This window comes from Indicator indicator, chromosome 16 (assembly GCF_027791375.1).
Source record: "Indicator indicator isolate 239-I01 chromosome 16, UM_Iind_1.1, whole genome shotgun sequence".
Classification (NCBI taxonomy): Eukaryota; Metazoa; Chordata; class Aves; order Piciformes; family Indicatoridae; genus Indicator; species Indicator indicator.
The window spans coordinates 18368743-18379798 of NC_072025.1; the positions used below are offsets into that span (position 1 = coordinate 18368743).

Genomic DNA, 11056 nt, shown 5'->3' on the forward strand with positions numbered 1-11056 from the left:
CCATCATGGGGCATAGCAAGGGCTACAGAAACACAGCAAAGATTTTAATCTCTTAGGAAGCTCTGCCTGATCCTTCACCTTCACCTTCACCCTGGCTGCTCGTGACCTGTGGCTTTTTGAGGTGGTGAGGTCCAAGGGCAGCTTCTTTTCATCTTCTCTTGAAGGAGTGGCATCAAAGCCCAGTGCATCCCAACTGTGCCACAGCTTCTGGGCTCTGCAGGGAAGACGACCAAGGGGATTTTCTGCTGTCATCTGTTCCAAATGGCAGCGGCTTCAAGGAGCTCTTTGGCCAGTTTCCACTGCAATCTGCCAGCTCCCAAAGCACACAGGCAGGAGGTGGGGCCTCGTGGTGGTAGTAGTGGCTGGGCAGGGTGCATCATTCTCAGAGGACCCGGCTGAAGGGACAGCACAGCCACCACTCTCTCTGCTCCTGCCTTGCCCTCGGTGAGTAGCCTGTCTCCCACCAGTGCTATGTGGAGAGCTTCAGCAGGACCAGGGGGATGGCAGCAGGGATCATGCCACTCTCCTTAAGCCTCCTGAATTTCATCTGCTGCTAAGAAAAGGACTGTGCCAGGGCTGCGAGCTTCTGCCCAGCTGGGTGCACAGGAGATGGGTGTTCTGTGGTGATTCTGCCCCTGCATGAAGCTGGTGCCATGCAGGGTTGGCTGCAGGGCAGGCATATGGGAGGGGACTGCTGGGCAGCTTGCTCCATCCCTACCTGCAGCTCCTCTCCTCCCATCCTGACTTATCCCTTCTCAGCCACCATCTCAGCCTGGCCCTCATGCACAGCAAAGAGCATCCTGGTTGCTCTAAGTTTGCTCTACAGCTCTGCCAGTGCTCTCTGTCCTTCCTTGTACTGCAGACTAGGTGCCCCTCAGTTTTACATCTTTGGGTGTTAAGAGACACTAGCAGGGGATGGTTGTGTGGAGTCCTCAGTTCTACAGCTTCACTGGCAAAAGGTCAAGCTTTAGGTAATGCCAAATCTGGCAAAAATTGGACTGGGGGAAGGTAGGGGGGAGGGGGGGTCTTAGCCCAGCTCCTGGACCTGCCATGCTCAGGAGGTGCAAGAGTGGTGGGGAGAGGCTGAGCTCAGCCTTGCCTTTGCAGCAGGGTCTGTGGCTCCCAACCTTGCTTTGCAGGTGTGTGTGTCACGATGACAGTGAAGAAGAATCAGACTCTGCAGAATGGAATTGCCAAGGTGAGCACGGGGAGAGAGGGAGGGCAGAGGTGTGCCAAGGGCACCAGGCAGCATGTGCCAACTCTGCCACATTACCTCACATGTCCCCCTGTCATTTTGATATGGATCTTTACCTATCTATAGCCAGAGCATCACCAAAGGCAAAGGATAAAACCTTTCACTTGCTTGAAATTAAATAGTTCAGAATGAAGAAAGTTAGTCCTGAGCTGATGTGAGCCTTTGGTGATGCCTGCAGGCAGTGCCTGCCCTTCATCTCTGTCCCCACTTTGGGGGCATCAGACCTCCAACAGTTATGAACTGCTAGAGCCCCTGGGATTGCTGAACTACAGCGTTTTTGAGAGGGTTGACTCCCTGGCAAGCCAAAATCGGGACAAGATAGCACAAAACAAGGAGAGCTTTTCTCAGACATGCAGATTCACAGTCCAGGCATGGTCTCCAGTAGAACATGAAGCCAAACTCTCACCCACTGAAGATCAGGGCAAAGCTCAGCTCGCTCTTCTGCTCTGTCCCATGCAGCCCATGGTGCTCTTGCCTCACAGCTGCTGTGATGAGCCAACATCCATTCTGGTCCTCCCTTGGGACTGCAATGTCTCTCAGCTGTCTGGGTGCTAGGTGAGAGCAGGAGTGGAGGGTTGGAGCTCAGGTTTATCCTGCTTATCCAGCTTTGAGGGACATACCTCCACCTGTGCTGTGACACTGGCAGCACACACAGGTGTCAGCTGTGCTGGTTTATACTGCCATCCCATGTCACCCCTGCTAGCAGGGTGTGGGGACACAGCACCTTGCTGCCTTGGGGAGCTCTGGTGCTGCCTTCTTATGACAATGGCTCCTACCAAAATCTGCCATGCCCTCAGGGCCAGACCTGTTCCTCTCCACTTCTCCTTTCTGAGGTCCATATCCCTTACTTGTCACAATGATGATGAGACAGAGAGGACAGAGCTGCCACATAGCCTGGTCTTTGTTGGCCCAAGGACAGTAGCAAGGACAGGGTCAGATAAAAGAAAGAGTAGAGCAGAGTGGAAAGGCAGAGAGAGCACCTGGACAGTCAGGCTTGAGAAACAAGGGGAGAGGGCATCATCACTCCTCTGACACTGTCTGTGGTGTCCCTGCTCCCTCAGCAGCAGCAGCAGGAGCCAACTTGCTTGCCCATGGCTGTGCCACATAGAGCAGCCCCTCAGTGGGGTTTGACAAATGCCCCCCTCCAGAGCTGAGGTCCTCTGGGGTCACTACAAGGCACCAAGTGCCAGCGGCGCGGAGGCGATGAGGTGCTCCTCAGAGCCGGGCTGCTGGCTGACTGGCTCCTGCCTGCCACGCACAGGAGAACGTGCTGCAGAGGGTCCTGCAGCTGCCCGTGGTGAGCTCGACCTGCGAGAGCCTGCAGAGGACCTACAGCAGCACCAAGGAGGCTCACCCGCTGGTGGCCTCGGTGTGCGATGTCTACGAGAGGGGTGTGCAGGGCGCCGGCGCCTTGGCCATGTGGAGCATGGAGCCCGTGGTGCGCCGGCTGGAGCCTCAGTGTGAGTCTGCACGGCAGGGGGAGCCCACCACGGCCTCTCGTGCTGGGACAGCGCTGGCACTAGCATGTGCCCAGCACAGCCCAGGAGCTTCTTGTTACCAACCCACCCCATGCTTTTTTGCCCAAGGCAGTTGCTGTGGCTAACGACCTGGCTTGCCGAGGCTTGGACCGCCTGGAGGAGAAAATCCCTGCCCTCCAGTACCCTGTTGACAAGGTAAGCCCTGTGACAACCTGAGACCCCTTGGCCTCTCTACAGAATCCACAGCATGTCTCCTCTGGCCTTGTTTCTGGATGGTGATGGGCTGCTATGGGGGAAACAAGGCAGCACTTCCAAGCAAGGGCTCTTTCAGAGGCTCCTCCAGCCCAGGGGGTAGTTAGCACACTCCAAATACAGGCCAGCAGCATCCTATATTCCATCCCTGCCAGCTGCCTCCAACCCAGCCTGGAGAGCTGTTATGCCCCTCTCAGGGCTGCCTAATGGCATGGGCATTGTTGGAGTCCCCACGGTCCCTCCAGCTGTCCCATGCCACCCCAAGCACACCAACAGGGTTGTTCTCCATCTCTATGCCTGCAGCTTGCATCTGAACTGAAGGGCACCATCTCCCTCCCCATCCTAAGTGCCAGAAGCACCATTGGCAACTCCGTGGATAAAATCATAGAGCTGGCAGCAGAGGGCTATGAGGCCACCAAGAACACAGTGGAAACGACAGCAAAGTACACAAGAAGGAACTCAGTGACCCAGATGGCAGCTGCAGGGGTGGACACAGCTCTGGGAGGGTTGGAGAAGCTGATGGAGTACCTGCTGCCAGAGGAGGATGAGGAAACAGGTAGCCCTGATGCCCAAATGCCCTCTGAGGGTGCCTAATGAGGGCTGGCTGTACGTGGGGTGACACCTCGCCTGGTGGGTGCACATGGCAGGAGGAAGCTCCTGGATTTTGGCGTAGGGTTGTCTCACCAGGACATAAATCCCCTACTGCTCTTCTGCCTTTAGATCAGAAGCCCAAACCAGCACATGGGGCAGCAGCAAAGTCCTCTCATCAGCAGCCCTGTGCTCCCAGTGCTCCCAGCGCTCCCAGTGCTCACAGTGCTCCCAGCACTCCCAGTGCTCCCAGTGCTCCCAGCACCCTGGGACGGATTGGTGCCTTGGTCAGCACTGTCTCCCATCGTGCTTACCAGCAAACCACCCAGAGCCTCCAACGTGCCAAAACCAAAGGGCAGGAGCTGGTCACCTGGATCCCCATCCTGGTGAGTGCCAAAACCCACCTGCCGGGTCCCTGCTCCCCCATCCCCTCTTTCAGGCTGATTGTGCCTTCGGAGCAGACGTTTCAGGCTCCTTGGAGCACATCTGAGAGCAGAGTGGTGGCAGCAGGCTGCCTCCCCAACTCAGCAGGACAGGCTGAGGCTGGCGATTCCCGTGGCATATTCACACACAACCTTGTGCTGTGTTGGTGGGACGAGTTATTTTTAGCTGCCTCCCAATGCATGTTGTTGATTTATGGCCTTGCCATCACATCCTCCTAAAGCAAAAGGCCCCTGCAGAGACCCAGAGAGGATAGGGAGATGGAGGTACCTCTCCTCTCCCACCCAGTGCTCTGGTGGGAACCCCTTCCCATGCCTGTGCCCAAATCCCAGCACTCCCAGCTGCACTCAGGATTTCTCCCATGTGCAGAAATTAACTCCTCTGCTCCCTGCACACCCCTGGACCCCCTGTGAAATCCTCAGGCTAAGCAGGATGGGGTGGATGGGACCTGCCAGCTTTCTCTAAGTGGTGGCTTTTTGCTCCTCTTCCAGGGCAGCTTGGCCAAGCCAAGTGTACCTGAGGCACCACAGTTCCACAGTGACGGGCAGAGCACCACATCTGGCTGGCTGAGCCGACGGCAGAGCAAGGTGCCGGAGCAGAAGCAGGAGAAGGCAGGGAAAAAAGACAGCAACCCCACCAAGGAGGTATGGGAAAAAGAGGGGCAGTGAGACAGAGGCACCCCAAAGCATCCTCCTGCCCACAGACCATGCCAGCATGGAGGATGTTCACCCCCACAGCCTTGAGGACCATGCCTCCATCCCTACTAAACCCTGAACTGCAGCTTGGTGGAGTCAAGGAGGAGTTGCTAGGGAGGCAGCCCCAGGAACACCCCAAAGCTGGAGACTGTGGGCAGGCTCTGAGTTGGACAGAGTCACTCTGGTTCATATATTCAAGACTCCTTTGGTGCAGTGGGGTGTCAGCACTGAGCTCCCTGCTGAGCCCCTGAACCCACACAACCCAACCCCACCACACCCCCAGTCCCTGCAGTGAGGAATGGTGTGAGCTGGTGGGGCTGGGAACAGTCCCCCGTGGTGGCTGTGCTGGGACATGGGGACAGGAAGCAGCAGGTCGGGGTCACTGCCCTTCACCCCTGCCTGCAGCGGAAGCACAGCCCAGAGCAGAGGGTCCCTGGGGGCCTGGGAGTGGGAGCTGGGGGATGGGAGGAGGGTGGACAACAGGGAGTGACCCTGCCGCAAAGGACTCTTTTGCAAAGCAGTGAGTCAAAGCGCTCAGGCTTTGAGCTGTGGAGGGGACCCGGAGCCCTGGGTCACCCCTGCCCTGCCCTGCCCTGCCCTGGCCAGAAGGGCTGGTGAGCCCAGGGGCAGCAGCTGAGCTGGTTTCTCTCAGCAGGCAGAAGAGGAACCCGGGCTGGTGGGCACCGTGGCTCACAACCTGCAAACTGCCTGTGCCTCTGGCATCTCCAGCGTGAAGAAGGTCCCAGCCGTAGCCTGGGATGCAGCAGAGGGCTTGATCCTCTTCACCCCCCGCCGGCTGTCCAAGGCCATGGAGACAGTGGATGCTCTTGGAGGGACTCTTGTCAGTGCCCCCAAGCATCTGCTGGGCACCCTGTACAGCTATGTGCCGGTGAGTTTGTCCTCAATCAGGTCTTGTCCATCTCTAGCAAACCCCAGTTTGCCCAACCTCCTCCCATGAGCATCCCATAGCTCCAGGCAGTGCCAGGAGGTACTAGATGGGATGCTGTCAGAACACCTCAGTCACACTCTCCTCCTGAGCATACCCCAAACTGTGACAGCAAGTCCCCTTCATAAAGCCAGCAGATAAGCCAGTGGTTGCACCTTCACATGGAGGTGTTCAAGAAATGGGGACATGGCACTTTGGGACATGGTTTAGTGGCCATGGTGGGCTTAGGTTGATGGCTGGACTCAATGTTCTTAGAGGTCTTTTCCAACCAAAACAATTCTAGGATTCTATGCTTTATACCTAAGCCATGTTGTGACCACAAATTCCTGGGAAGTATAGGTTGAGCTTTCCCCCACCCTGCTGCTCTCCTGGGACCATCTTTCCACTGCAGCTGCCCAGGGGCTGCAGCCAACCAGTGCCCTCCACTGGGCACCCTTCTGGGGGTAAACTGGCTTGTCCTGAGGTCCCTCTAGTGTTAGGGGGGCTGTGTGGCACAGGGCTGGCAGGCGGGCACAGGGCTGGCAGGCAGGCACAGGGCTGGCAGGCAGGCACAGCCCAGCCAGGTGCTCACTCCCTCTTCTCAGCTCCGCAGGCAGTCGGTGAAGGACGAGAATGCGGCCGGGGGCAGCAAGCCCGCCCCGGAGAAGGACCAGAAGGAGGAGGACACCAAGTCTGCCGACCCCTCCACCGAGGAGAAAGCCCATCTGAAGGGTGACTGGCGGCTGTACCGCGGCCACCACCCCCTCTCCTTCCTAGGGCTGGAGGACCCGCTGTTCCTGCGCCACAATTTCTACCGTAGCCCGGCCTTCGAGTCCGAGTACGCCATGCCGCGGAAAGCTGCATTCACCCCCTACAGCCGGCGGGTCAGCGAGGGCTCCTACCGCTTCGGCCCCGACGCCTTCTACACCCGCGGCAGCCTCTACAACTCCGCCTTCAAGAAGGACTGAGCGGAAGCGCAGCATGAGCCCACCCCAGCCCCCCTCTCTCATTCACCCTCCGCATGCTTTGCCCGGGCCACCGCCAGCCACCCGCACGCATCCCTGTACCAGCACAGGAGCTCAGAGCGGTAGACATGCCATGGGATATCCTCGGGAGTGCATCGGGGCCAGGAGAGAGGAATAAAGGCAGCTGAAAGCCCTGCTAGGGGAAGGAGAAGGTAGGGGAAGGTGGGACCGGAGGGACCAGAGAGGCAAAGGAGTCAGAGGCAGAAAGAGGGGTGAGACCAGAAAAGAGGAAAAGGGACCAGCCAGGCCTGGCACTGGACTACCCTGGTGCCTACTGAGCAGACAGCATGGGCTTAGATGGGGTATGTGCTGAGAACAGCACAGAGAGCAGGGAGGACAGCAAAGCCATGAAACATCAGCAGAGCAATGATAGCTCCTCATCCTTCCTCCCTCCATCCCCCCTCACAGGGCCCATCCCTGGCCACAGATTGCTCTCCCATGGAGAAGCTGAAGATCCCCACTGATCAGGACTTCAGAGTAAGAAAGCCCTGGGGATCCATCCCACGACATGGTGGGGTGGATGGTGGAGTCAGGAAGAAAACTGGTGAGAACAGGTGGAGCTCCTGGAGCCCCTCTCTCCCACAGGACCTCCTGGCTTCCTGCAACACCTCATTGTATCTGCTGCAGCAATAAACCTTCCTGACCTGCTGCGCTGTCTGCTCGGCTGCTGTACAGGGGCGAGAATGAGAGAACACAGTGGGGTGAGACACCCAGTCCAGGGCTGAGGGAGTGGGCACAGGAAACTCATCCTAGAGTCACCGCCAGGGGGACAGTGGGCACTCATGCCCAGCATGAGACGTGTCTGTTCCCATGCCCCAAGTACAAATCCACAGCCCCGAGGAGCCAGGGGCCTCCTGCCAGAGACGATTTATTGCATTTCCAGAGCACAGCAGAGAAATCAGCGTCCGTACCGCAGACACAAACCCTCCCCAACAAACTGCTTTCCCAGGCATACCAGGGGAAGAGTTTGGGAAGAGGCAGGGAAAATCCTCCCAGCAGTAGAAGGGGTCGAGCTGAGCTCGGAGACCCCTTTCCCCGTTTCTTGTTCCCCCCAGGGACAGGCAGCTGTATGGCTGGAGTGGCCTGGGAAGGCGCAGGGTACGATCCTGTCCTGGGAACAAGCCATGCACTGCTCTTTCCCAGGCACAGCCTGCAGGGACCTTGCACAAGGGAAATGGCTGCAGTCACTGGAAGGCTGTAGGACACAGGACTTGGAGCAAGGCAGGTGGGACGGGAGGTGTCAGCCCTCACTGAGGTCCTCCAGGGTCGGCTGGTGCTGCAGGCTCTGGCATGGCTGGGCAGCCATGCAGAAGTGGTGTGTCCTCCCTGCTCTCCAGCTGCCTGGGCAGCTGCCAGCCAAGCAGCTGAAGAAGATGCAACCTGGAAGCTATGGCAAAAATCACCTGGTGGTTTCCAGTGTTGGAGAATGAAGGAAGAAAGCAGGAGGCACCTAAAAGGCTGGTAGAGCAGAGTAGAGTTTCTGTCCCATCAAGGAACTAAGAGGAAGGCACTACAGCCCTCAGCTGCACAGGCTTGGGTATGGCAGGACATCCAGACATGGACATTTGGAGGTCAGCAAGAAACCCATCACACTCATGGAAACACACACACCATCTCCATGGGCACACAGGGAAGAGGCTCAGTCCAGCTGGACAGCACAGGCAAAAGCAACAGCCCTGCCATAGCTCATAGGGAGTCCGTTCGCTTACGGGCAAACACAGCTGACATGGTTTTGACGATGCCACGGATCCCTGTACCCTTTTTCAGTGCCAGTTTGGTGTCAGGGATGCGCTCGGCCAGTCCATGGAAGACCATGAGGGCCCCGTGATAGGCCTCAGCTGCAGAGACCTCATAGAAACCACAGTCTAAAGAGAGAGCCAGGAGCCTCCCCTCCTCGCTGGACACCACCCGTTGGTGGTGCAGGTCCCGTTTGTTGCCCACAATGACAATGGGCACCTTCTCCTGGTTCTGCCCCTCCTTGGCTGCCTTGATGAACTGGATTTTGAGGGGCAGGATGTTGAAGCTGGCACGGTCACAGATGCTGTAGACCAGGACAAAGCTGTCTGCCCACTGGATTCTCTTCTCCTCAGAGGAGCCCTCCTCCGCATGCTCCTGGGAAGAGAAAAGGAAGGGGTTTTTGTCTGGCTCCCTCCCTCCATGCCTGCCTTGAGGCAACAGTCCTTAGCCCAGGGACAGGGACAACTAGCAAGTAGCAAAGGGGCATGGAGAAAGAAGTATTGAGGAAGGCTGAGAAGCACCTGGCAGACCTCAGCAAGGGGACATGATTTGACCTTCAGTGTCACTGTCCTCACCTTATCACCCAGCTGCCAAGCACTGCTGCTGTAGGTGATAGCAACACGGGGACCTCAGCAAGGCACTTCCACTTTGTCAGCAGTCCCGTGCTCAGTCTGGGCTGGCAGTATTAGTGCTTCAGCTCTAATGTCCTCAGCTGGAGGCCCATGGGCTACAGTGACAATCACTACTCTACCAGCAATGCTGTTGCCCTGTGCTCTGCAGGCAAGAAATCATCTGATGAGAGAGCTTTGCTCAGCTGGAGCTTTGCTGCCAGCCTGTGGCTCCCCACAGATAACTTTCAGTAGAGCTTCTTTTGTCCCTGGGGTGAAAAGAAGTGACAGGAGTGCAGCCCTCTCACCTGAGAACTGGGGACGTCCCAGATATGGAAGAGAATCTCTCGGCCATCCACAGTCAGGTTGTGGCTGTAGATGAATTCTGCCAAAAAATATTAAAAAATCATCATCCTCATGGGCCCAAGAGATAGCTCCCTCAGCTCAGGTCTTCTCCTCCTGGGGACAAGTCTGCAACATCCACCCTAGCAGGCTGTGCTCCACAAGATCCAGGGTTTTTTTTCATACAGCAACAACCACATGGAGCATGGTAACACTCACAGTTGTCACTGCCCTAGCCTGCCTCCGTCCCAGCATTCAATCCAGGTACACTGGTGCCACCAGCTGCCACCCAGGACATTTTGTGCCCCAAAGATGCAGTTCTGGCATAAGGAGATGAGTCAGTCTACAAATACCACCACTAAGCACCCTGCGAGCAGGCAAAGGCTCTGGAGAAAGGCAAGGAGTGGGTGGGAAGCAACAAAACCTTGTGGGCAGCAGCAGGCTCCTGGCCCCAGTCCCTAGCGGGAACTGGCCTGGCCTTGGCCTGGCACTCACCCATGTCTCCATACTCCCCAATAAAGCGCCGGGTCAGGAAACGCACAGTCAGAGCTGCAAAGGGAAGGAAAAGAATCATCAGAGCAGTCCTAAATCCTGAAGATTCTCCTTTTGCAAAGCAGAGCACACTCAGGCACCATCCCCTGTAGACTCCCACCCTGAAGAACGACCTCTGGTTTTCTCCCCAGCTGCCAGCAGGTCTGTGAGCAGAGCAGAGCAGAGGCAGGGCATCAACTGCAGCATCACCGAACTGCAGCTCGTCAGGAAACACTTCTACCCGTCGCTCACCCGCTGCCTGCAAGGTTGTGCTCAGTCCCAAATCACTGTCAGCACCCGAAAGCTCAGCCCCATCTCACCAGCTTGCCCACAGCGCTGCTCTCTGCACCTTGTACTCCAAGTGCTGCTGCAGTCTTCAGCCTTTTTTTAGGGAGGTGGGGGAGAAACGCATCTCCTTGCCTGGGCATCCCCTGCTCCCAGGGCTTACCCGATGGTCTGTTCTTACCTGATTTCCCCACGTTGTCTGCTCCCATAACCAGGACATTCGCTTCCATCTTCAGGGTGGTGGGGCCAGGCACCTCCATGAGGGCAGGGTGGTCGGGGGTGAAGCTGGCGCTCCGGCGCAGCGGCAGCCGGAGCCCCATGCCGAGCACTGCCGTGCTCGCCAGCAAGTCCAGCTACGTGTGCAGCTCCGATCCCTGCAGCCGAGAAGCCAGCGCGTCCCACAGCACCCAGGGGACCCGTGAGGCACATTCCCCTCCCCGCAGCCGCAGGGGCGGTGCGGCCGGAGCTGCGGATGGTCAGATGAGAAACTTTGCTAGCGCTCAGATCATCATCCCGAACAGACGTCACTGCCTGCAGCCGGCCGGGCCAGCCCCCGGCACGGCAGGCGGCCGGGAAGCACCGGCTGTCTGCACCAGCTGCTGGCAAACGGCATCCCAGGAGGCTGCCCACGCCTCCACCCCGACCCTTGGCAGGGCCACGCAGCCCCTTATCCCTTCCCCAAGGTGAGCATCGGAATGCCTGCGAGGAGCGGTGGAGCGTCTGGGCAGCGCTGCAGCATCTCCAAAGGGATGGAGCATTGCCTAGTGGGTGTTGGAGCATCTCACAAGGGTTGGGCTTCTTGTGAGTGAGGGATTGTCTCACAAGTGATGGAGCACTGTCTCACAAGTCGTGCAGTGTCACACAAGGGATGGAGCATCTCGCAAGCAGTGGAGC

At 57.8% G+C, this 11056-nt stretch overlaps 2 protein-coding genes across 2 annotated transcripts; one reads left to right on the forward strand and one right to left on the reverse strand.

Annotated features, from left to right (window-relative positions):
* The first annotated feature begins 1153 nt into the window (after positions 1 to 1153).
* PLIN1 (perilipin 1) lies at positions 1154 to 6602 on the forward strand. Its single transcript, XM_054388152.1, has 8 exons — positions 1154 to 1198; positions 2517 to 2715; positions 2846 to 2928; positions 3289 to 3541; positions 3706 to 3959; positions 4506 to 4658; positions 5365 to 5598; positions 6240 to 6602. Exons 1-8 carry the CDS (start codon positions 1154 to 1156, stop codon positions 6600 to 6602), a joined length of 1584 nt encoding a protein of 527 aa, XP_054244127.1.
* Positions 6603 to 8345: 1743 nt separating this feature from the next.
* On the reverse strand, positions 8346 to 10591 carry LOC128972357 (ras-related and estrogen-regulated growth inhibitor-like protein). Its single transcript, XM_054388240.1, is given in 5 exon segments — positions 8346 to 8771; positions 9313 to 9389; positions 9842 to 9895; positions 10344 to 10536; positions 10538 to 10591. Coding segments are annotated over 5 exon segments (804 nt in total).
* Positions 10592 to 11056: the final 465 nt, after the last annotated feature.